The sequence below is a fragment of the Bos taurus genome, chromosome 4 (assembly GCF_002263795.3).
Source record: "Bos taurus isolate L1 Dominette 01449 registration number 42190680 breed Hereford chromosome 4, ARS-UCD2.0, whole genome shotgun sequence".
Classification (NCBI taxonomy): Eukaryota; Metazoa; Chordata; class Mammalia; order Artiodactyla; family Bovidae; genus Bos; species Bos taurus.
Window position 1 is genome coordinate 119,084,855 of NC_037331.1, and position 27,245 is coordinate 119,112,099.

The 27,245-nt window shown below is 54.6% G+C and overlaps 1 protein-coding gene across 5 annotated transcripts in view; it reads right to left on the reverse strand.

Moving 5' to 3' along the window:
* Positions 1-27,245, reverse strand: part of PTPRN2 (protein tyrosine phosphatase receptor type N2) — a 598,037-nt gene that overhangs the window by 352,808 nt on the left and 217,984 nt on the right. For all 5 annotated transcript variants that reach the window (XM_010804706.4, XM_059886010.1, XM_059886012.1 and 2 more), the window contains 3 exons: positions 13,276-13,491; positions 11,854-11,894; positions 10,429-10,778 (listed from right to left, as the gene is read on the reverse strand). In XM_010804706.4, the coding sequence (XP_010803008.1) occupies positions 10,429-10,778; positions 11,854-11,894; positions 13,276-13,491 (607 nt within the window). The remainder of the gene's footprint in view (positions 1-10,428; positions 10,779-11,853; positions 11,895-13,275; positions 13,492-27,245) is intronic.

The following is a 27,245-nucleotide window of genomic DNA, read 5'->3' on the forward strand; positions in this document are numbered from 1 at the left end:
ACGGCAGGGTTACCCGGTGGGCTTCTCACTTCGAGGAACAGGGCTCCATGACCCCCACACCCCCTCACTGCGAGGAACGGGGACCCCGAACCCCAGCCCCTCACTGCGAGGAATGGGGCCCCGCCCCCTCCCGCCCCCTCACTCTGAGGAACCCGACCCCGCACCCCCTGGGACTCCGCGCCCCAACCCCGTGCTGATCCAAGAGCCGCCCTGCCTGTATTTCCATTATTCGGCCTGGGGTGGGGCAGGGGGCAGCTGGGAGCAAGTGTCTCTCCAGCCGGGATGAATCACCGCACTTTAAACCAGTAAGAGGAGCAACACAGTGCGAATGGGTGTGTTGCGGAGTGAGATGGGCCCAGGGAGCAGCAGGTTGGTCCCTCTGCGATGGGGGACTGCCCCCCCACCCCCACCATCCTGCTTCCTGAGACAGTGAGTAACCCTCAGGGCTGGGAACCCACGCAACAAGGATGGATGACACCCCCAAACCTCCCAGACACACTCTCCACAGGCTTTTATGTCACCAGGTTTTAAATAAGAATGTTTTAAAAGTGGTGCATCTGCATGTGTGGCTACCCTACAGTCCTCCCACCGGCTGCCCTGAACAGAACCACAGCTGCAGCCCTGGCTCTGTGGTGGGGCTGAGCCCAGAAGGCGGCAACTGAGGACAGCCACGGATGCACCAGGTGTGCACACGGATCCCTGCGGACACAGACACTCCCTGGGTGTGCACACACGCCCCTACGGACACAGACACTCCCCGGGTGTGCACACACACCCCTGCGGACACAGACACTCCCCGGGTGTGCACACACACCCCTGCGGACACAGACACTCCCCAGGTGTGCACATACACCCCTGCGGACACAGACACTCCCTGGGTGTGCACACACACCCGAGGACACAGACACTCCCTGGGTGTGTACACACGCCCCTGCGGACACAGACACTCCCTGGGTGTGCACACACACCCCTGCGGACACAGACACTCCCTGGGTGTGCACACACACCCCTGCGGACACAGACACTCCCCGGGTGTGCACACACACCCCTGCAGACACAGACACCCCCTGGGTGTGCACACACGCCCCTACGGACACAGACATTCCCCGGGTGTGCACACACGCCCCTGTGGACACAGACACTCCCCGGGTGTGCACACACATGCGTGAGGACACAGACACTCCCCGGGTGTGTGTCCCAAGGTGTGCACACACACCCCCCTGTAGACAAGGACATTCCCCAGGTATGCAAAAACAGACACGACCCTGCAGACACTCCCAAGGTATGCACACACACTCCTGTAGACAAGGACACTCCCCAGGTGTGCACACACAGACACACCCCTGCAGTCACTCCCGAGGTGTGCACACACACACCCCTGTAGACAAGGACATCCCCCAGGTGTGCACACACAGACACACCCCTGCAGTCACTCCCAAGGTGTGCACACACACACCCCTGTAGACAAGGACATCCCCCAGTGTGCACACACAGACACACCCCTGAAGTCACTCCCGAGGTGTGCACACATACCCCTGCGGACATGGCCACTCCCCAGCTGTGCACACACACACCTGTAGACACAGACACCTCCCAGGAGCTGCAGGGGGACACCTCAGCCCCTCCTGCTGCACTGTCAGGGCAAGCAGGGCAAATGGCTCGTGACAACGGTGGCCCCATTCTTGTTCAAGTCAGACAAATGAGAGGCTGTCGACTGTACTCAAACCCAGCGCGCAATTATTTCTCTTTTGTTTTTAAACTACGTGGCCATCATCTGTCACTTCATGGTCTGAACTTCCTTAGAAAGTAGTTGTAGTCAATCTCAAAAATCACTGGACGGACACTTGTAATTTCCAGGGCCCGACTGTGACACCTGCCGCGGGGTCTCCTGGACGCCTGCCGCCTGGAACAGAGACGGCGTGCTTCTAGCAGCCGGAGGTCAGAGGTCGGAGCGGGAGTGGCGGCGGGTGCTCCGCCTGCCACGCCGTCAGGGCAGGAAGGGTCACCGTCAAGAGCTGGTGGGGCCTCCCTTCTAAGGCCCCTCTTCCTTCCTGAGACAGCCTGCTCGTTAAGCGAGGCGTGTGCTGGGGAGCCTGTACATCAGCAAAACGGGGAAAGGGCCCCGTAATCCCGTACAGGAAGCATGCGAGAGGCTGCCACACCCCATTCTCATGGCAGCCGCCCCACCCCTGCACAGCCTAGATCACTACTGGGTCAAAATGAGGAAATCCAAGTCTGTCAGGGGAGTGTTGAGGCCATTCTCAAAACAAAGACTAGGGACCATGACCTGAGGATCAGAAACATTCAGTTCAGTCGCTCGGTAGTGTCCGACTCTGTGACCCCATGGACTGCAGCACGCCAGGCCTCCCTGTCCATCACCAACTCCCAGAGTTTACTCAAACTCATGCCCATCGAGTCAGTGATGCCATCCAACCATCTCATCCTCTGCCATCCCACCATCTCATCCTCTGCCATCCCCTTCTCCTCCTGCCTTCAGTCTTTCCCAGCATCAGGGTCTTTTCAGAAACATTAAGACCAGTGAGAACTTAAAAGCAACTCTCCGCCCTCAACTACAAGGGATTCTATGGAAATTATCTCATTCATTGCTCACAACAAACCTGGAAGGAAGGGCCTGTATTAACCTCCCTTGAAAGAGGTGGAAACTGAGACTCCAGAAATTAAATTCAGTGCCGAAGATCACACTACCAGTAAATCCTCAAAGAAAGACACAAACTGAAAGGGTCAAGTGCACCCTGGTGTGTCAGCTTCGGGACTGTGGGGCAGACACGCATCTTGCCCGCACGCCCTCACCAGGCCACGCCCTCACCAGGCCACGCCCTCTGACCACGCCCTCACCCGGCCACGCCCTCACTCTGACCATGCTCTCACCAGACCACGCCCTCTGACCACACCCTCACCCTGACCACGCCCTCCACTGACCACGCCCTCACCAGACCACGCCCCCCACCCCAAGGCTCCCCCACCCCAAGCAGACGGAACCGCGTCCGCTCCCGCAGTCCCTCAGGTCTTCTTTTCCTAGAGTCACCGCCTCTTCTGAGACAGATGAGATCCACCTCCAAGCGGTCTGTCCCTCCCGCCCACAGACGTCCACCTCGGGGGGTGCTGCATCCCAGGGCTGGCGGGGCTTCGGCTGCTTCACTTCCCAACTGTGAACATGTCACGGTTTATTAAAAAATTCTCCAAAGGTCGGAAACTAACTGAGTGATGGATCACAAAACACGAAAACAAGTCGGCCTCGATACCAACGTTTTTGCTGAGATACTTGAAATCAGTCAATAAAATGAGACTTTCATGGGATTCACCGATTGGTCTATAAAAATTATGATGTTTATCTTTTAAAATCATCTTCCAAGGTAGCTAGCATTTTCGTTAACCCACAAGAATTCTCTCTAGTGCAGACGAGTGATGCTTCTGACAAGGACAGGGATGTAGGTGGAGGGCACGGTGATAATTCAGAATTCCAGCTCCAGGGTGCACCACCTTCCTTCCCTGCAGAAGTCTAACAAAGACCCACTTCTCAGAGCAGGGGTGAGTGAGCCCATGATAACCTGTGGGCCAAACTGAACTCCCATGAGGGCCGAACACAGGCAGACTCACCTGAGTCTCTAACAGTCCTGAACGACTCAGTAAATTAGCCTTAAAAGACTGCTGCTGCTGCTAAGTCACTTCAGTCGTGTCCGACTCTGTGCAACCCCATAGACGGCAGCCCACCAGGCTCCCATTCCTGGGATTCTCCAGGCAAGAATATGGAGTGGGTTGCCATTTCCTTCTCCAGTGCATGAAAGTGAAAAGTGAAAGTGAAGTCACTCAGTCATGACCGACTCTTTGAGACCCCACGGACTGTAGCCTACCAAGCTCCTCCATCCATGGGATTTCCCAGGCAAGAGTACTGGATTGGGCTGCCATTGCCTTCTCCTAAAAGACTGCTAACAACCATCAACTCTTCAGAGGTAAAAAAAAAAAAAAAATTGTAAGAAAAAAACTGCTATTTTCCAACATCATTTTTTAACATCAAGATGAGACTGTGCTTCTCAACATAAATATATTCAAAATTTTAGTAAATATCTTCTCCATAGGACATTTGAATAAACATATTCTCCACAAATATAGTCTCCATAACAATTTTACTCTCCAGGGGAAAAAATCTGCCAAATGCTTAATACAAATCTAAGTACAAAATGTCTTAGAGTCATCTTTATAAAAAGTGCATGGAAATCAAAAACATAAAAGGGAGTAATGTAAAAATGTAAAGCTTTTGTATGCATTCAGAGTTAAGTTGCTATCAACCTACACAGACCTGTGAATGTAAGACGCTCTATGTAAGCCTCATGGTAACCGCAGAGCCAGTCAGCAGTAGTGCAATCTTAGAAAGCTTTCAGCCTTTCCCCGTTGAGTGTGGTGCTACCGGGGTTTGTGGCTGCAGCCCTTACTGTGCTGAGGATGTTCCCTCTACACCTGCTTTGTTAGGAGTTTGTACCGCTAAAGGAAATTGACCTTTTTCTTCTTGAGAGGGTCACTCTCACCTGCTTCCACGACACGATGCGATCCAGATACACCATGTGTCCCAGACTGCGGAGTGCGTGTCGGGGAGCACCGCCCTCCCCAGCCTCCTCCTGCCCAGAGAGGGTCACGCGGGGCCTTTGTACACCTCTGCACCCGCCTGTGCCTCCCGACCCCAAGGGGGATCGTCCAGCATCGGAAGCTTGAAACCGACCCTGATGTGATCACGGGCCAGCACTTCCAATGGACACTTGCCATCTCAGGACAGAGTGTTTTCCGTTTTCCCTTTTCCCTCTGGCTTCATTATTCGTTTGCAGACTTACTACTATTTTGACAGCAAAGAAAATCTCATCTTTTCATATTTTCTCCCTCTTTCCTACTCTTTTGTATGTAGAAGTGGAATTTAAACTTCTTAACTTTGCAGATTTAGTCTCAGCCCATTTATAACACAGACCACACTTTGCAAAAAATCAATTGCAGGGGTGAGAGGGTGAGGGCCTGTGGGGATTACCGTGGATGCTCAGGGCACCACTGAAGATGAAAAGCTAAACTTTCCCGATGATTATGGAAATCCAACAGCAAAGCCGATGGCTGGGTGGATACAGGTGTGGATATGGATGTCGGTGACACGGGTAGGTGTGGATACACGCAGGTGTGGGTGCAGGTAGACAGAGACGATGCAGATGTGCATGCAGACACACAGGTATGTGTGTAGACATAACGTGTGTGTAGACATACAAATGTGCATGCAGACAGATGTGCGTGCAGACATACAGGTGTGCATGTACACAGACAGACTGAGGTGCAGGTGTATATACAGATAGAGATGATACAGATGTGCGTGTGGACATACAGGTGTGCGTGCAGACACACAGGTGTGTGTGGAGACATAAAGATGCATATAAACATACAGGTGTGCGTGTAAACATATGTGCGTGTGGACATACAGGTGTGCGTGCAGACATACAGGTGCGGGTGTAGACGCAGGAACAGGTATGAGTGGGGGTGCAGATGTAGACGCGGACGTGTCAGCACAGACAGACCCGTGCTGTAGACACACAGGTACAGGTGATCCAGATAAGCAGACGACAGGTGCGGGTGGACAGACACAGGAGCCAGCGCGGCGTGCTGGGGACACACACAGGCGTACGTGTCTACGGCGACCTCCCTCCTGCCACCATGTCAGCTCAGCGAGAGGAGAACAGGGTTTCCACTTCGCCAGAACCCTCTAAGAGCCTGCTCCATCTCACGCTGCCAGTCTGAGCTGCAGAGCCGCCGGCAGGAGTCAGCGTGGGGACCACGCACAGAGAGAGGGTGAGGCCAGGCTCAGGCCCGGTTGGCGGGCCGGGCCGGGCTTCCGTCCCCTGCCCACCCCACCCCAGTGACAGACCTTTGCTGCAGCAGAAGGATCCAATGGGGGCAGGGGGCTCACGGTCAGAGACCACAAGAGCCCCTGACACCACTGTTCCTCCTGGCACCTTCTGGCAGCCAGATGTGGCCACGCTGACCTGGAAAGTTTGGGGCCCAAGGAACACTGTCATAACTGCACTTTAATGGCGTTTTCTCACTTTCCCGACCACCATGGTTAGAGCCCAGACAACGTGAAATATCCTTCAGTTCTTTCTAGAATTCCAGCCGACAGCAGCCTGCAAGGCCCAGCCCAGCTCTAGAACCCTCTGAACATGAGCCCATGGCTCCTGGGCCACCGCAGAGCAAAGAGCCACCGACAAGGGGCACCTCCTCTGCCTCCCAGGTCACCCAGCAGACACACAAGTTCTGGACACAGACATGGGAACGGGCTCCATGTGTGATGATAGTAAGGGATCTGGGCTCCTTTCCAGGTGTGACGTGGCATCACGGTATGCTGGAAAGAAAGAATCCTGCTATTTTAGAGGTACTTCACCACACGCCTCTGAGACACCATAGCTGGGGTTTGTGTCAGAGCAGCAGGAGAGTGGGGAGTGGGTGGGTGACTGGCCAGGCCTCTGGGCCTGGGTCAGCATCCTGTTCGTGTGCGTTTCAACTCTGCACGAGGAAGAGGAACACAAACCTGCTCCCCCATCTAGCCAGTCGGACAGGGACCCGCGACTCTGTCCTGTTACCGGGGCTCCCGAGTCCTTGAGCCCAGGCTGTGGGGACGCCTCCCGGGCCCCTGGAGTGCAGCCACAGGAAGGCTGCTGGGCTCGCAGGGTCCATGCCTCGGTTTCCTCATCCACAAACCACTCGAGGTGGGCAGGACCTCTGCACATGCTCCTGGCCACGGGTTCACTTCCCCAAACTCAGGCTCCACAGCTGGGATGACCCCTGTGCAGGATCGGGGGTCCCTGAAGGACTCGTGCTGGCCAGCGCTCCAGCACCTGCGTCGCCACCGTTCAGAATCGGGGGCCCCAGCACCTGCTCAGCCGCCGTGCATGCGGGCTCTTCTCTGTCTTACACACACTGTCCACCGTGGTCTTCTGCCGTCAGCCTGACTTGAAATAACTCTCAAATCACCGTGGGAGGACCAGGGATGGCTACCCTGCCCCTCACACGTCTTGAATCCACCCAGTTTGTGACAAGTGTGAAAACGTAAACGGGGAGGATCAGACTCCTGCCCGCCCATCCGGAAACGTACGAGTGAGGGCAAGGCAGGCAGTGAGGTCAGTGGCATGGTCCTCGTGAGCCTCAGAGAGAATGCAAGCTCCCCACCACGCTCCTCCTTTTGTGAACAACCAAACATACAAAGTCCTTTTCTATTAAAAAAAAAAAAAAAGAATGGTGTCGGATTCTTGTCAGTTAATAGCTGATCCATTAAGGCTTAAGCTGAGACCTGGTGAAATCCCGCCCCAGAGAACCTCAAATCCCCAATAATCTGACAACAGAGGGGAGACTCCGTGTGTCTGTGAGCATCCCACTCGGGGCAGACCGAGTTAAGGACACAGAGCTCTCGTCTGCACCAAAGACCTTCCACCTGGCAGAAGAAGCCACGATAAAACAATGGTCTTTTACTTTGGCCGCTCAGAGCAGGTAAGTGCTCAGGCCCAGAGGTGCAGCCAAGGAAATGGACTCGTGATGCAGAGAACAGACCCTCTGACAGCAGTTCCCTCTTACACAAAAGTCAGTGAGAGCAAGCGGCGAGCCCGATGTGAGGGTCCCCCTGTGTCCAGGTGCCAGCCGCTCACTCTGGACGTCCTGTGATGCAGAGGACGCTTGGCCTGGAGGGTCCCACCCTGAAGCCCACCGTCCCGTCCTCCGTGGTTCATGGAGACTCAGAGTCTTCCCGAGGTCGGGAGCCCCTCCAGCACTTTCACGACTCACACTCATGCCCCAGAGAGCAGCAACCCTGCACCCACGCTGGGACCAGTCCTCCAGCATCAGGACATGCTGGCGGGAGGAAAAGCACGCAGAGCAGCGGGCGGTGGCTCCACCAGCGGCCGTGCACACGCACGACACATGGAGACACAGGGACACACACACACTACACATACGCACCCAGGTACACACACACACAGGTAACCACGTACACAGACACGTGTACTCACACACGTACACAGACACAGACACGGAAACACACACATGACACACAAACACGGGGACACACACATATACCCATGGACACACACGTGTACTCACACACACACAGATACAGACACGGAAACATGCACACGACACACAAACACAGGGACACACACATGTACCCATGGACACACACGTGTACTCACACATGTACACAGATACAGACACGGAAACACGCACACGACACACAAACACGGGGACACACACACGTACCCATGGACACACACGTGTACTCACACACGTACACAGATACAGACACGGAAACACGCACACGACACACAAACACGGGGACACACACATGTACCTGTGGACACACACGTGTACTCACACACGTACACAGATACAGACACGGAAACACGCATACGACACACAAACACGGGGACACACACATGTACCCATGGACACACATGTGTACTCACACACACACAGATACAGACACACACACAGATACAGACATGGAAACACGCACACGACACACAAACACGGGGACACACACATGTACCCATGGACACACACGTGTACTCACACACGTACACAGATACAGACACGGAAACACGCACATGACACACAAACACGGGGCCACACACATGTACTCGTGTACACACACATGTACGCACACACATACACAGATACAGACACGGAAACACGCACACGACACACAAACACGGGGCCACACACATGTACTCGTGTACACACACGTGTACGCACACACATACACAGATACAGACACGGAAACACGCACATGACACACAAACACGGGGCCACACACATGTACCCATGGACACACACGTGTACGCACACACATACACAGATACAGACACGGAAACACGCACACGACACACAAACACGGGGCCACACACATGTACTCGTGTACACACACGTGTACGCACACACATACACAGATACAGACACGGAAACACGCACACGACACACAAACACGGGGCCACACACATGTACCCGTGTACACACACATGTACGCACACACATAGACATGGAAACATACATACGGCACACACAGGGACACACACAGCACACACAACGTATGTGTCCACATACACGCGTAAACACGTACAACATACAGACATGGAAACATGCATACAACATACAGACACAGGGACACACACAGAGCACACACATGCACACGGCAGCAGGGTTTGCCACGAAACGGAAACCCCCAGCACAGGTCTGACCGGGCAGCCGGAAGGGTCTGACTCAACAACTGGAGCTGCGCCCTCGGCAGGACCACCGTCCAGGCCCCGGGTGTCTGTGTCACACGTGATTCTCACACACGCAGCAGGAGCTAACAGTTCTGAGCAAAGAGAGTGGAGGCAGAGAGAGTGCAGTCTCTGTCTGGAGGTGACGAGGCCGGAATGGGAAGGCGGGTCTTCAGAAAAGGCCTGGAGAGATGCCAGCCCGAGGACGACGCCCAACCCAGGCGAGAACGGCACCTTCAGCTCCGTTTGGCTCTGACCCGGGCTGGGTCTGCTGCATGCGGTGCAGCGAGAGCAAACACGCATGGAGGCAAGAGTGCAGAGGCCACGGCGGGGTCAGCAGAGAGGGTCCCGGCTCCAACACAGCCCCTTCCATGGGGGTCAGCCCGGAAGGACGCTCGACCCCTGACCCAATGCGAGGTGGGGCTGTGTGCACACCTGCACGCACACCTGTACACACACCTGCACACCCCTCAACACGCTCCTGTACACACGCCTGTGCACGCAGACAGACAGACACGCTTCCCCTTGGACACACTGCCCCCGTCCCTTGAAGAAAGCACACGGTTGCACAGCACGGCGTCCACGTCAGACTCATCAGCGACAGGGCTGGGGACAGCCCGACCCCGCTGCTCGCTGTGCACGCGATGCTGCACCCTGCCCCGCGTCAAGCTCCCGTCAGAACTAAGGCGAGGCCAGGACATCAATGCCGTGAGGCACGTCTTTCCCCTGAAGGGCGCCGCATACCCTGGGATGCGGTTGGTGTAAAGCTTCTGGAGCTTCCTGGGTGTGGAGCCAGCGTTCGGCACAGCCCCCACCCTGCCCACTGCCCTGGGCACCCCGGGCCCATCCACCCTGCTGGGCTTCCGGCCCCACAGGCGCCCCACGCCCTGAGCTACGGCGGGGTGGGGGGGTGGGCAGGGCCAGGGAGCTGCAGGGCTTTGTCTGGGCTGTTAGTGGAGGACTGACCTCAGGCTTGGGGTCCCCGCCCAGAACATGGACCCAGGGGACAGACTGACTGCTGACCGTCATCCCACACTGCAGGAGCGGGGCCGCCTCCAGGTGAGCATGGAAAAGCGAGGGCATGTCCCTGGCCTGCAGCGCCAGATCACGCCCACAAGAGATGGAACCGCCCACTCACTCATTTTCCATCAGGATGTAGCCATACTCCTCCTCGGGGGGCTGGACTTGCAGCCGCAGGCCTGGGCCGGGGGGTACCTGTGCGCCGGCCCCGAGGCGCAGGGCCTCCTGCGGGGCCCTGCCCGGCCCGGGCCTCGCCTGCGGCGGCCTCTGCAGCAGCTCCTTGGAGTAGGTCTGGCTCCGCACGTTCTCCACGCCCGCGTGCTCCTCCTCCGAAGACAGGGAGGCCTCGGCGTCATCCCCCTTCTTGCTCTCCGTCTTGAAGGGCTCTGTGAGATGGGGGGCTGCAGGCAGGAACGGAGACCCAGGGCCCTGCAGGAGGTCCCCCAGTTGGACACCCAGACGGTTCACCTGGTGGAAAGGAAACCAGCATGGGAACATGCCCTGAGCGGCAGAAAGACCGTCTGTCCTGGATGCTCAGGGGATGGGGTGCCGTGTATGTGGGCCTGAGGGCCACAGGGGGCAGAATTAGGGTCTGGCCGTGTGCATCTCGTCTGGAGACCCCGAGCTCCGCTGGCCTAGTCCCCTGTGACTGGAATTAGGAACCGTGTCCCCAGACCCCACACCTCCCTCCACGGTGTGTTTCTGATGGACATTTAGAACAATCGTGGGTGTTTTCTTCCCCACTCATGCTCAGGCACTGAGCTAGGATCCGCTAACACAACCTGTGGAGAAGCGCTACCCAGACGGTCTTCTTTCCAACCCACAGAACAGAGCGTCTAGAGCCACAGCACTGCCCTTGGCTATGAACAGATTTCCTGCGTCCATAAGACGACGACAGGCCAGCAAAGGCTCTTCAGCAGGAGGAGAGGCCCCACGGTGCATAGGTGTCATCCACGTCCAGCCTTTTCCAGACCATCCTGACCAGCGCTGCTGTGGAAACCTGGACACGATGGAAGCCACCCCCAACCCCCCGTCTACCAGGAGCTGCCCTGCTGGGGAACTGAGTTTCTATTTACTTAATTTTAGTGGATTCGAGTCCACGCAGCCCCACGTGCCTGGTGGCTGCCATGTGGACAGCACAGGTCTGAAGGATCCAGAGGCTGCTAATGTCCATTAAAGGGACCCCGGTGACCGGCACACGCAGGGCGGCCTTGACGACAAGGCGGGCGTGGGGTGCTGTCGCATGACGTCACCCCCGTCTCCCTGGGTGGGAAGTTCTAAGGGAATTAACGTGCTGCCTGTATTGACCCTTTTCCACACTCCTACAATGGATATATATTAGCATCTCATCTGAAGACAGACAACGGCATATATTAAAATACATACAATTTTGTGTGTACTCTTCATGATTTCTCTCAATTTTGAGATTATGAGGGTTTTTCTATCTTTTTCCTAAAAGAGTTCTCATATTTCCCCCATGTTCCTGAACCGCAGGCGACGCAGCTCGCGCTGCACGGGGCCCGAGCTCCCGGGCGGGCCTCACCTCCCGGTAGAGTCCCTCGTCGCTGTCTCGCAGTCTGCTCTCTGTGGAAGACACAGCACAAGGTCACTGCACACCGGGGTGGACGCCAGGGTCCTGCTGCGGCGTGAGGACCACCGCCGACGCCCCCGACAGACCAGGGACGGCGCGCCCTCCGTAAGCGCCATGGCACAGGGGTGGCGGCTGAGGGGCCGGGACACAAGAGCCAGGGAGTCACGGTGCTCCTTCACGTCCGCTCGGAGTGGGGAGAGCAGCCGGGTGGGGCAGAGAGCAGTCACAGGAGGGAGACGGAGTGCGGGCCCAGCCGCGTCAGCTGGAGGCGCCTTCAGCCGCGTTACTTCTCTGCGGTGGCCGTTTCTCCAAAGACACAGCAGCAGCTGGTGCGTGGCTCCTCCGGGCGGCTGCCCTCGAGACCCCCAGCCCAGCACAGGGACCGTCGCCCGAGACCACCTCCTCCAGACAGCGACGGGCATCCTCTCCTGCACCAGCTGAGCCCGTCCCCCCACGAGAGGGGGGCCTGCGCCCTCCCCAGCTCCTCCTGGGGCTCACTGTGTGCAGGGCACCGCCCAGGGGTCAGGATCACTGCCTGACCCTGGGAACAGACCAGACGGGGAGACGAGCCTGCCCGGGTCAGCCCTCCACCCCCAAGGGCCGGGCCGCTGTCTGTGAGTGTGTGTGAGTGGGCATGAGTGTGCATGTGCGTGAGCTGCCGGGTGTTTGTGTACGTGTGTGTGTGCTGGGGGTGTGAGGGAGTGTCCCTGTGTGTGCGTGTGTGTGCGTGTGTGTGAGTGTGTGAGACTGTGTGAGTTTGTGTGTCTCTGTGTGTGTCTATATGTGTGTGAGTGTACCTGTGTATGAGTGTGTGATGTGGGTTGTATGCGTGTGTGTATGGTGGGTTAGTTTCTGTGAGTGTGCGACTGTATGTGGGTGAGTGTGTCTGTGCGTGTGGGTGATGTGGGTTGTGTGACTGTGTATATGGTGGGGGGTATCTGTAAGTGTGTGAGACTGTGTGGGTGAGTTTGTGTATGTGATATGGGTTGTGTGAGTGTGTGAGAAGGATGTGTGTGTGCTGTGGTGTGAGGGTCTCTGCGTTCTCACTGGAGCCCCTCGGAGGAGGGTGTGAGCCTCGCACAGACCCTTTTACTTGACCATTGGAGTATCTGACTCTAACTTTAACTCACAAACCCCACACAAAGTGCTTCCATCCGCCCTGCCCCTGCACGGAGGCACCTCCCCTCCCTCACCAGAGCGCAGCCCACCCTCCAACACGCCTGCCCTGCAAGCTCAGCCCGTTAGGAGAGCGTCCAGAGGCAGAGTCACACAGACCAAAGTCGTCACTGCAGACCCACCTCCCAGCAGCAAGCAGGCAGCACCATGCGGCAAGCCTGCGGCCGCATGCCCAGATGCACGCGCATGTGAGCTCACCTGGCACGCGGTCTCTGTGCAGCGCGGCCCCTGCACCGTTCACCTCCGCTCCGCGTCTGCCAGCTCTCCCGGCCGCGCCCGGCGCCCCAGCCACACCCCCACTCGGCACCGCGATCGCAAGGGCGCGGACCACCTCATCTACGTCCAGGGCACTCAGACCGTCCACGCCGGCCGGGCGCTTCTGCAGGTCCTTCAGCAGCATCTGAACACGAGCTTCTAAACAGACACGCAAAAGGGAGACACACAGAGGCAAGGGCAGCGTTAGGACAAGGAGGCGAGGCCGGCGGAGGAGCAGGCGGGTGGACGATGCGCACAGCCATGGAGTGGGAGCAGGGACCCCCAAGCGGAAGTTCTGTGGGGGCGGAGCAGGGCGTCTGAAGCCTAGAGCTCCCTGGACAGGCCGCCGGCAGACTGATGGGGAACAAGGGCCAGTGAGTCTGTGGCAGACCGCAGGAAGGACCGGGATCAGCAGGACAGAGAGAACCCTGGCGCCTGGGCACGGCAGTGGGTAGCAGAGGTGAGACAGGACCTGAGAGGGAGGGGCAGAGGAAGGGAAACCCCACAAACCCCCAGGACCAGCGACCAGCACCAACCCCACACACCCCCAGGACCAGCACCAACCCCACACACCCCCAGAACCAACGACCAGCATCAAGTCCGAGGCTCAAGGCCCTCAGTCAGCTCCAGGAAGAGGAACAAAGAGCAGCACACGGCCAGGCTCCCCCCAGAAAACCAGGTGGACGAGACGTTACACCGCCCAGGGGCCAGGACATGTCCCTGCCCTGGAAGCAGGACACACGTGACCGGACGCACACTTACACACGCGTAACTGTGACACATGTGACATGATGCACACTTACACACGTGTTAACTGACACACATGACATGATGCACACTTACACACGCATAACTGTGACACACGTGATGGGACACACACGTGCGTAACTGTGACACATGTGACGGGATGCACAATCATGCATAACTGTGACATGTGGCAGGGAACGCACACTTACACACGCGTAACTGTGACACATGTGACATGATGCACACTTACACACGCATAACTGTGACACGTGTGATGGGACACACACGCGTGTAACTGTGACACATGTGACGGGATGCACAATCACGCGTAACTGTGACATGTGACAGGGAACGCATGCTTACACACGCGTAAGTGTGACACATGTGACATGATGCACACTTACACACGTGTTAACTGACACATGTGACCAGATGCACACTTACACACGCGTAACTGTGACACACGTGATGGGACGCACACTTACACATGTGTAACTGTGACACGTGACATGATGCACACTTACACATGCATAACTGTGACACACGTGATGGGACACACACGCACGTAACTGTGACACATGTGACGGGATGCACAATCACGCGTAACTGTGACACGTGACATGATGCAGAATTACACGTAACTGTGACACGTGACAGGGAACGCACACTTACACACGTGTTAACTGACACACGTGACGTGATGCACACTTACACACTGGGCCATTTATACATGAGGGACGCATTTGAACCACTGAAAGGGAAGATGTCTAAATTCAGAAGTCTAGTTACCCAGCAAAAATATTCTTCAAACGCCAGAGTGGAAGAAAGACATTCATTTTCACATTATTGAAAAAGAGACTTAGGCCCCACCCCCCTGGGCCGCCGGCCCTTCTGACCGCCCCAGCCCAGGTCCCAGCAGCTGGGGCCGCCCTGTGCCCCAGAGCCCCGGGCTCACTCTCACCTGCCGGACCTGCGCCCCCGAACCCTGCCCGCCTCACCCACTTCCTGCAAAACCACCGCTAGACCCCGCCGCGGCTCCCTGCCTCCACCCCGCCAGCACCTTCCATCAGAACCCTCTCCCGACCTGCTGGTCTCACCAGGCTGGGACAGTAATAAAGCCTGTGCTTCGAGACAGCTCCCCCTGGAAGGAAGTGAGCTGGACGCCTTCCCGGTGCTGCTGCCCCAGGGGCCACGCCCCAGACCCTGGGGAGGCCCTGCCCCTACAGCCCTACCTGCAGCCCCACAGACGCCCCCGAACGTTCAGGGACCAAACGCTTGCTCAGAAATAACCTCCAGGGGTGAACGGGGAGAACACATCCCATTTCCCACAAACACTGTGAAACACAGAGAAGTGCGCCTGGCACAGAGCGGCATGGGGGCTCCAGGTGAGCACCACCCCGCCCACCACGCACGGCAGGCTCAGGAGTCCCGCTCTTCTGGACTGACAAGGGCCCGTGCTGTTTTACAGACAAGAGAAAAACTAAGGCACAGTGAAAAGCGAGAGGAACAACGCTCAGCGGTTTCTTAAGCCTCCTACCTCACAAACACGTCACCTTTCAGTCTGGTCACGGCCAGGGTGAAGAGGGGAGGAGACACACGGCCTGGGGTCAGAGGACAGGACAGGCCCTTCAGGCGCCATCCCCCCAGGGGCCAGAGCGTGCCGGACCCACCACGGCATCCTGGACACTGACCCCGGCAGGAAATGGATCAGTCCACAAACGAGAGGTCTTGACAAGTGTTGGATCCAACGTGCGTTTCTGCTGGATGCACACTTAACCCGGAAAGGCGGCCCAGGATGATGCTGTGTTGCTGAGGCCCCGGGCTCACTGGGGATCTACTCCAGGTTGGCACAGGGTGGCGCCCATCCCAGTGAGGGCACAAAAGGCGGAGCCCTGCCCCAACTGTGCCCTGCGAGGACGTCTCACGACCCAGTGACGCCCCCGAGCCGTGCTGATGGCCGGCCTCCCTTCTCAGATCTTCCTCTCCAGCCCCTCCCACCCGCAGCAATCCCCAGCCAGTTTGGCACCAAGGGCCAGTTTCCTGCAGGTTTTCCATGGATGGGGCGGGGGCATGGCTCAAGCGGTGATGTGAGTGACAGGGAGCGAGGGGAGCTGCAGATGGAGCTGGGCCCGCTGCCCGCCACTCCCCTCCTGCTGTGGGCCTGGCTCCTGACAGACTGTGGGCCAGCACCCGTCCACGGCCCCACCTCCAGACCTGGACCACGGCCGGGTGGGTGACCATGTCAGAACCGTAATGAGAACGGAGCACAAGAGGGTCAGGGCAACAGCTCAGACCCTGGGCTGCAGCAAACTGGCCACGGACAAAGCTGAGAAGTTGAGGCATTGCAGTCTAGCGGGCACGTCCGGCTGGCGGGTGGCAGTGTCCACGTCCCCTGCCTCCCTGGTGCCCACCCCCTGGAGGCGGCCGGGGTCTCAGCTCCCTGTGCAGCAGACTCTCCATCCTTTCTGCCCGCACGCATCCCTTCACTGGGCTCTCAGGCTGCCAGAGGCCAGGTCACAAGGGAGGCTTGTGAGCACGAGACCCAGGCCTCCCAGGGGCTCAAGCTAAACCGTGGTGCTCAGGAGCAGGGCGCCCCCTGCCCTGCCCTCTTCTCCTTCCCTCCTCAAATGCTTCTGTGCATTTTCTGTGCCCAGGGGTCTGTCAGGAAGCAGGAGCAAAGCAGTCAGCAAAGCCCCTGCTACCACAGAGTGCTCGCCCATCGTGGGAGAGACAAAGCAGACGAAGCAGGACACACACCTGGCGGTGATGTGCTGCACGTGCCCCGTCACTCAGCTGTGCCCAACTCTGCGACCCCGTGGACTGCAGCCCGCCAGGCTCCTCCGTCCATGGGATTCTCCAGGCAAGAATACTAGAGTGGGTTGCCATGCCCTCCTCCAGGGGATCTTCCCAACCCAGGGATCCAACCCAGGTCTCCCGCACTGCAGGTGGATTTCTTTACCGTCTGAGCCACCAGGGAAGGGCCTGGTGCTGATGGGGCTGTGGAAATGATAACCCAGAGTTGGAGGCCAGGGCAGTGGGAAGGGCAGATGCTCTGACAGGACTGTCAGAGAAAAGCTCACAGAGACCCAGAGAGGGGGTCCTGAGCCCAGGGACTGCCCAGAGGACACGCTCTGCGGGCAGAGGAGACGAGTGCAAAGCCCTGAACAGCGGGGCTGGAAGGACGGAGGAGGGCCAGAGGGTGACCCGGAGCAGTGGAGCGGCAGCGCAGGGGGCTCACAGGTTCTCAAACCACAGCAAGACCCCGGGATTCTGCTGAGCGGGATGAGAAGCCCCTGCCGGGTCTGAGCAGTGAGCCGTCAACTGACTTACAACATACGAGGCTTGCAGGCTTGAGACAGGGTAGACAGGGTGGCCGCATGGGGCTCCTGCAGGAACCCAGCAGGATGGCGTGGGGCAGGCGGAGCTGCTGGGGTCCAAGTGGGCTTCTGTGGCAGGGCTGGGCGCGCTGGACGTGGGTGCAGGAGTTGGCGCCGAGCCCAGCAGACAGTGACTGATGGCGAGGCTGGAGCTTGTGAGGTCAGCTCCCGACATCTGGGAACCTGGGGCCCTCGACAGCCCCTCAAAGCATCCCACCGAGTGGTGGGATGTTTTATGCAATCCACGCAGGGCAAGTGAGGCCACAAAGCCTAGAAGACCCACCACAGACGAGGGCCATGATCGTGTAAGGATACAGAGTGCCCTGCAGAGACCCCTCCGGTCTCCGCCCTGCCTGTGTAGACGAGGCAGGGATTCCCACTGGAAGGGGTTACAGAGAAAACGGAATCAAATGTGCAGACTGTCGACCATATCCAACAAGCAGAGCGAAGGCGGAAGCTGTGCACTCCTCCAACGGCCTGTCCTGATGTGTAACAGCTAAGGAAAGCCTCCCTAAGGTCACCACACGTCTTCCCTTTGACGTCCCTCAGCTCTCGTCTCCTTATCTGGAGGGAAGCGCAGCATGAAAAAGCTCGTGTTCATTAAGTTAAAGACTAATGAACGGGAGGGACTTTCCACGGGCCTCTGTGACTACAGTAAGAAACACCCACCTTCAAAGTGGAATAATAAAATAAATCGCTAACACTGTCTCTTCTCATGCAAAAGGGAGACTTTTCAGATAACAAGTGAAAAATAACCAGGAAACCCTTAGGTGTGCAGTTCGAGAAGCTGAGCGGCTGGCCATTTAGGAGGAGAGTGATCAACGGGAGTTAGGGATCACCCACCAAGGGAGTGCGCCACCCACGCTGAGTCAGCACAGAGGTGTCTGCTGTCAGCCTCTGAAGATGAGCAGGGTGAGGAGACCCTCTTTAAAGAGTCCAGCCGGCCCCGTGGCCTGAGGAGGAACCGCAGCACAGTCAAACGCCACACGCATCAAAGCGGAACACTGTGTTCCGTCAGCCGCACCAGGTAATTCCGAGATCCGGCTGGCTTATCATGACATTGTAAGTAGCTTTCAGTGTGCCAAGTGGGCTCTAGCAGAGCAATTACATGAAATGTCAGGACATCAAATATGGGGGGCCTGGAGCAGGAGACCAGCTCCCTGCACAGCTCCCACGGGCCCGACCCACGGGAAGCACACGTCTGAATAGGGCCCCCGACACACGCCGCAGCTCCAGAGGAGACGCAGCGGCGAGCAGCTGGCCTTACCACAAAGCCACAAACAGAGGGTGCAACTCAGGCAGCCAGACCTACTCCTAAGTGCCTCTGTCAGCACGTGTTCACGAGAGTACACCGTTCAGGCAGGTCCACACACACACGTCATCACCACCACCGTCACCATGACCATCACCTTCATCACCATCACCACCATCACCACCATCATCACCACCACCGTCACCATGACCATCACCTTCATCACCACCACCACCATCACCACCATCATCACCACCACGACCATGACCATCACCATGACCCCCATCACCATGACCATCACCTTCATCACCATCACCACCATCACCACCATCATCACCACCACCGTCACCATGACCATCACCTTCATCACCATCACCACCATCACCACCATCATCACCACCACCATGACCATGACCATCACCATGACCCCCATCACCATGACCATCACCATGACCATCACCTTCATCACCACCACCATCACCACCATCATCACCATCACCATGACCATGACCATCACCATGACCATCACCTTCATCACCACCATCACCACCATCATCACCATCACCATGACCATCACCTTCATCACCACCACCACCATCACCACCATCATCACCACGACCCCCATCACCATGACCATCACCTTCATCACCTTCATCACCACCACCACCATGACCTTCATCCCCATCCCCATCACCACCATCACCACCACCATCATCACCGTAAAGACCATCACCCTCATAATCACCATCACTACCACCACCATCATCAGGGGGAATTTCCTGCGTTCCTTTTGTTTAGAAAGTATACAATTCATTTAATTGCTAGAGTCCATCTCCGGTATTTTGCGATGGGTTTAGACAAATTCCACGAGAGATTATTATTTTATCCTGACCTCACCTGGGCCTCCACCCAGGAGATTTGGGCATAATCATCACGCGTTGGCTTCCTATCTATTTTCACTGAAAGCAGCACAAGTAAATTGTGTTTTCCTCCCAACCTGGGGCCTGTGGTGTCCCAGCCAGGTGGCACGCATCACTCAGGCTGAATGAAAACCCCGGCCCGCAGCTGGGATAAAGCGCCCAGCACCCACACAGGCCACGGTGTCATACTCGCAGACCGCAGGCACCAGCCTCTCTCTAAACACGTAATATTGAGTCGCAGCACAAAAAATCAGATCAGCTTCGGCCTTACTCACGTGATTCACTTGGTAGTGGGGCTGGAGTCCAAGTGTTGCCAAGGGATGCCTCGTTTAGATCCACATGAGGCTGAACCCTCAGGCGAGCATCCTAGACACGTGCTGGGGGGCAAATGCAGCCTGGAGCAGAAAACGCCACGGGAAGGGCTGCCCAGGACCAGCCCCGGTAACCTGTCTGTCAGCTCAGTGGGCTGAGCCCACAAGGGGCCTGGATCCCACTCACAGGATCCGCTCTGGGTGTGAGAGCTGTGAACCCTCTCCGAGCGAAGGCTGGATGGCAGGCGTCCAGGGGTGCAGCTCCACACTGCACTTCTGCAGCTGAGAGCTGCATCTGGACCAGAGCCAGTGTGCATACACCTCAGCTTTTACAGACAAAAAGTGGACGGGGCAGTTTTCATCACCTAAGGGTGCCCGGGGTTCATGAGCCTCGCCTGAATTTTCACCTAGAGCTGGAGGAAGAGCAAGGCCCGGCAGATGAGCTGGAGGGACTGGGGAAGGGTGGGGAGCAGTGGGCCGTGCCCCGGGTGGGCTGGGGGGCGGGTGAGGCCTCGCAAACACGCCCGGGCACCGGAGGACACAGCAGCGTGCACGGCGCTGAGCCGGGGCTCTCTGCACGTGGAGAACTCTGGGTCTCCCCGTAACCTTCACTACTTTCACAACTGGTTAAAAGCACAGCAAACAGTCTTCACAGGCTCCGGTTCCTGTGGCGAGCCGAGGACAGAACCCGAGAGCAGCGTTCGGTGAGCTGCGTTCCCGGCTGCCGACCAGGGCTCCATCCTGACAGCAGATGCAGGCCCGGTGGCTGCAGCCCACCCCATGCCCCAGCACGCGCCCTTCCCCAGGGTCCTGCACGCGGGGCTTTTAATGTTATGTGAATTCAAGCTTTTTCACAGGGACAAGGTGTAAATAGTGAATAAACAAAGGAAGAGGGTCTCTTGTCTAAGTTTTTATCAAATGCCCATTCCCCACACACATGAAATCTGTGGTCAGACTGCTGTATTTGGAGCAGGGATGGGTTCTCCTGAGCCATGACAGCCACGAATCGGACTCGGCCGTCCTGCAGGAGGGTGTCTGCTCTGAGTCACCCACATCTCTCATCTGCGCTTCAGCCCTCTGGGTGCGCAGCACAGCCACAGAGGAAGGGCACCCACTCACTGACCTTGAAGCACCTGCTGGAGGGACAAGACCACTTGGGCTGCTCCCCAGGGACTGAGACACTGCGGGCGCCAGAGTGGAAATCTGCCACCTAAACCCTTAGCAGCGTGCCGAGAGTAGGGTCACCCTAGCACCTCCGGGGGTCTCAGCCAGTCGGGTGATAATGCTGCCCACCAGTGTCCCATCATAACCCTGACCCCAATGCAACACCCCTTGAGCCCTGGCTCTGGTGGCCAGTAGGGCTGTATGTGTGAGCCCCCAAGACGCCTCTGACAAACAGCCGCTCCTTCAAGACTGGGGAGGTGGTTGATACAGGCCAAAAAATGAAGACACGGAGGACTACGTTCCAATGAAAAGAACAAGACGAAACCTCTGAAAAAGAACTCAAGGAAACAGAGAGAAGCAACTTGCCTGGAAGGGTGTGAAACAATAAAGACGCTCACTGAAGTCAGGAGAACGGAGGAATACAACCAGGGATTGACAAAGGAGTAGGAACTGCAAGAAAGTGCCAAACAGAAGCTATAACGGAACAGAAAGATCTGCTGGAAGGCTCCAACTGCAGACTGGATGAGGCAGAACAGGAGTCAGCCGCTGGAGACAAGCAGCGGAGCTCGCCCGGACAGAGCAGCAAAACGAAAGGGGTCCTAGCACGTGAAGACACCCCAGAGGGCCTCTGGGACAACATCCAGTGAAATGACGTCTGCTTTATGGGGACTCCAGAAGGATACGAGACAGAGAGAAAGGGCCAGAAAGATTACTAGAAGAAATAGTGATAAAAACTTCCCCAATCTGGGGAAGGAAACAGATATCCAGGCTGCCTGCCAATGCAGGAGCTCAGGAGATGTCAGTTCAATGCCTTGGTTGGGAGGATGCCCTGGAGTAGGAAATGGCAACCTACGCCAGGATTCTTGCCTGGAGAGTTCCATGGACAGATGAGCCTGGAGGGCCCCAGTCCACAGGATGGCAAAGAACTGGACATGATATGCAGGTCCTGGAAGCGCACAGAATTCTGGAGAAGATGAACCCAAAGAGACACACCAGCACATCAGTTCAGTTGCTAAGTCCTGTCTGACTCTTTGAGACCCCATGGACTACAGCACACCAGGCTTCCCTGTCCATCACCAAGTCCCAGAGCTTACTCAAACTCATGTCCATTGAGTCGGTGATGCCATCCAACCATCTCATCCTCTGTTGTCCCCTTCTCTTCCTGCCTTCAATCTTTCCCAGCATCAGAGTCTTTTCTAAGAAGTCAGTTCTTCGTATGAGGTGGCCAAAATATTGGAGCTTCAGCTTTAGCATCAGTCTTTCCAATGAACACCCAGGCCTGATCTCCTTTAGGATGGACTGGTTGGATCTCCTCGCAGTCCAAGGGACTCGCAAGAGTCTTCTCCAACACCACAGCTCAAAAACATCAATTCTTTGGCGTTCAGCTTTCTTCATAGTCCAACTCTCACATCCATACATGACTACTGGAAAAACCATAGCCTTGACTAGATGGATCTTTGTTGGCAAAATAATGTCTCTGCTTTTTAATATGCTGTCTAGGTTGGTCATAGCTTTTCTTCCAAGGAGCAAGCGTCTTTTTAATTTCATGGCTGCAGTCACCATCTGCAGTGATTTTGGAGTCCAAGAAAATAAAGTGTCTCACTGTTTCCACTGTTTCCCTATCTATTTGCCATGAAGTGATGGGACCAGATGCCACGATCCTAGTTTTTTGAACGTTGAGCTTTAAGCCAACTTTTTCACTCTCCTCTTTCACTTTCATCAAGAGGCTCTCTAGTTCTTCTTCACTTTCTGCCATAACGGTGGTGTCATCTGCATATCTGAGGTTACTGAAATTTCTGCCGGCAGTCTTGATTCCAGCTTGTGCTTCATCCAGCTGGTCATTTCTCATGATGTACTCTGCATATAAGTTAAATAAGCAGGGTGACAATATACAGCCTTGACGTACTCCTTTCCCAATTTGGAACCAGTCCGTTGTTCCATCACCTCCACTAACACCAACACATATTATAACGAAAACAGTAAAAGTTAAGGATAATGAGAGAATCCTAAAAGCAGCAAGAGAAAAACAACTTGTTATTCGCAAGGGAACCCCCACGAGGCTGTCAGCAGGTTTTTTGGCAGAAACTTTGCAGGCCATAACGGAGTGGCATGACATGTTCAAAGTGCTGAACGGAAACCACTTCCGACCAAGAATTCTCTAGTGGGCAAGGTTATCATTCCTTGTGCATGGGTCAGAAGAATTAACATTGCTAACTGTTCATACTACCCCAAGGGGTTTCCAAGGTGGCTTAGTGGTTAAAGAAGCTGCCTGCCAATGCAGGAGGCTCAGGAGATGTCAATTCGATCCCTGGGATGGGAAGATCCCCTGGAGGAGGAAATGGCAACCCACTCCAGGATTCTTGCCTAGAGAATTCCATGGACAGAGGAGCCTTGGGCCCCACTCCACAGGGTTGCAAAGAATTGGACACCACTGACCACTCATGCAGGCACAGTTATAAAACAGCGTGGTATTTCTCCTGGCACAAAAACAGACACACAGATTAATGGGACAAAACCGAGAGCTTGTACGGTCAATTAATCCACAATAAAGGAGCTAAAAATATATAATGGAGAAAAGACAGCCTCTTCAGTAAATGGTGTCAGGAAAACGGAACAGCCACATGTAAAGGAGTGAAACTATGCTGCAACCTTACGCCACACACAGAAATCAACTTCAAACGCACCAAAGACTTGAAGGTACGACCCGAAAGCCTGAAAGTCCGAGAAGAAAACATACACAGTAACTTCATGACATCCTAGAGACATTTTCGTGGATCTGACACCAAAGGCAAGGGAAACAAATGGAAAACTAAACAAATGGAACAATGTCAAACTGAAAAGCTTCTGCACAACGAAGAGTCAGTCAGTTCAGTCGCTTAGTCGTGTCCAACTCTTTGTGACCCCATGAATCGCAGCACGCCAGGCCTCCCTGTCCATCACCAACTTCCGGAGTTCACCCAGACTCACATCCATCGAGTCAGTGATGCCATCCAGCCATCTCCTCCTCTGTCGTCCCCTTCTCCTCCTGCCCCCAATCCCTCCCAGCATCAGAGTCTTTTCCAATGAGTCAACTCTTCGCATGAGGTGGCCAAAGCACTGGAGTTTCAGCTTCAGCATCATTCCCTCCAAAGAAATCCCAGGGCTGGTCTCCTTCAGAATGGACTGGTTGGATCTCCTTGCAGTCCAAGGGACTCTCAAGAGTCTTTTCCAACACCACAGTTCAAAAGCATCAATTCTTCGGTGCTCAGCCTTCTTCACAGTCCAACTCTCACATCCATACATGACCACAGGAAAAACCATAGCCTTGACTAGACAGACCTTTCTTGGCAAAGTAATGTCTCTGCTTTTTAATATGCTGTCTAGATTGGTCATAGCTTTTCTTCCAAGGAGTAAGTGTCTTTTAATTTCATGGCTGCAATCACCATCTGCAGTGATTTTGGAGCCTCAAAAAATAAAGTCTGACACTGTTTCCCCATCTATTTCCCATGCAGTGATGGGGCCAGATGCCATGATCTTCGTTGTCTGAATGTTGAGCTTTAAGACAACTTTTTCACTCTCCTCTTTCACTTTCATCAAGAGGCTTTTTAGTTCCTCTTCACTTTCTGCCATAAGGGTGGTATCATCTGCATATCTGAGGTTACTGATATTTCTCCTGGCAATCTTAATTCCAGCTTGTGCTTCTTCCAGCCCAGCCTTTCTCTGATGTACTCTGCATATAATTTAAATAAGCAGGGTGACAATATACAGCCTTGACATACTCCTTTTCCTATTTGGAACCAGGCTGTTGTTCCATGTCCAGTTCTAACTGTTGCTTCCTGACCTGCATATAGGTATCTCAAGAGGCAGGTCAGGTGGTCTGGTATTCCCATCTCTTTCAGAATTTTCCACAGTTTATTGTGATCCACACAGTCAAAGGCTTTGGCATAGTCAATAAAGCAGAAATAGATGTTTTTCTGGAACTCTCTTGCTTTTTCCATGATCCAGCGGATGTTGGCCATTTGATCTCTGGTTCCTCTGCCTTTTCTAAAACCAGCTTGAACATCTGGAAGTTCACGGTTCACATATTGCTGAAGCCTGGCTTGGAGAATTTTGAGCATTACTTTACTAGCATGTGAGATGAGTGCAATTGTGCGGTAGTTTGAGCATTCTTTGGCATTGCCTTTCTTTGGGATTGGAATGAAAACTGACCTTTTCCAGTCCTGTGACCACTGCTGAGTTTTCCAAATTTGCTGGCATATTGAGTGCAGCACTTTCACAGCATCATCTTTCAGGATTTGAAAGAGCTCAACTGGAATTCCATCACCTCCACTAGCTTTGTTTGTAGTGATGCTTTCTAAGGCCCACTTGACTTCACATTCCAGGATGTCTGGCTCTAGGTGAGTGATCACACCATTGTGATTATCTGGGTCGTGAAGATCTTTTTTGTACAGTTCTTCTGTGTATTCTTGCCATGTCTTCTTAATATCTTCTGCTTCTGTTAGGTCCATACCATTTCTGTCCTTTATCGAGCCCATCTTTGCATGAAATGTTCCCTTTGTATCTCTAATTTTCTTGAAGAGATCTCTAGTCTTTCCTATTCTGTTGTTTTCCTCTATTTCTTTGCATTGATCGCTGAGGAAGGCTTTCTTATGTCTTCTTGCTATTCTTTGGAACTCTGCATTCAGATGCTTATATCTTTCCTTTTCTCCTTTGCTTTTCGCTTCTCTTCTTTTCACATCTATTTGTAAGGCCTCCTGAAACAGCCATTTTGGTTTTTTGCATTTCTTTTCCACGGGGATGGTCTTGATCCCTGTCTCCTGTACAGTGTCACGAACCGCAATCCATAGTTCATCAGGCACTCTATCTATCAGATCTAGTCCCTTAAATCTATTTCTCACTTCCACTGTATAATCATAAGGGATTTGATTTAGGTCATTCCCGAATGATCTAGTGGTTTTCCCTACTTTCTCCAATTTAAGTCTGAATTTGGCAATAAGGAGTTCATGATCTGAGCCACAGTCAGCTCCCGGTCTTGTTTTTGCTGACTGTATAGAGCTTCTCCATCTTTGGTTGCAAAGAATATAATCAATCTGAATTCAGTGTTGACCATCTGGTGATGTCCATGTGTAGAGTCTTCTCTTGTGTTGTTGAAAGAGGGTGTCTGCTATGACCAGTGCATTCTCTTGGCAAAACTCTATTAGTCTTTGCCCTGCTTCATTCCATACTCCAAGGCCAAATTTTCCTGTTACTCTAGGTGTTTCTTGACTTCCTACTTTTGCATTCCAGTCCCCTATAATGAAAAGGACATCTTTTTTGGGTGTTAGTTCTAAAAAGTCTTACAGGTCTTCATAGAACCGTTCAACTTCAGCTTCTTCAGCATTACTGGTTGGGGCATAGGCTTGGATTACCGTGATACTGAATGGTTTGCCTTGGAAATGAACAGAGATCATTCTGTCGTTTTTGAGATTGCATCCAAGTACTGCATTTCGAACTCTTTTGTTGACCATCATGGCTACTCCATTTCTTCTAAGGGATTCCTGCCCTCAGTAGTAGATATAATGGTCATCTGAGTTAAATTCACCCATTCCAGTCCATTTTAGTTCGCTGATTCCTAGATAAAAAGAAAGCTTCTACAGAACAAAGAATACCATTATGAAAATCCGAATGCACCCTCCTGAAAGGGAAAAGAGATCTTAAAAGCATATAACAATAAGGGTTTAATCCCCCAAATACAAAGAGAACTAATACACTCAACAACGACAAGAAATGCCAAACATCCTGAATTTTAAAAATGGGTTGAGGATCTGAAGAGTCATTTTTCCACGGAAGATGTACAGAGACGCTCGGCATCACTAATCATCGGAGAAAAGAAAATCAAAAGCAGGCTGCGCTATCACCTCCCGCCTGTCAGAGCAGCTGTTGTTGAAAAGAAAGAAACATAAACGCTGCACAGAATGTGGAGAACAGGAAACGCTCGTGGCCACTGGTGGAAACGCAGCCAGTGCCGCCGCTTTAGTGAAGAGCATGGAGGCGCCTCAAGAAACTAAGGAAAAAGAGCACCATATAATCCAGCAATCCCACGCCTGGGTATTCATCCCAAAGCAAGCAAAAACACTAATTCAAAAAATATGTATAACATGCAGCCCATGTTCAGCATTGTTTA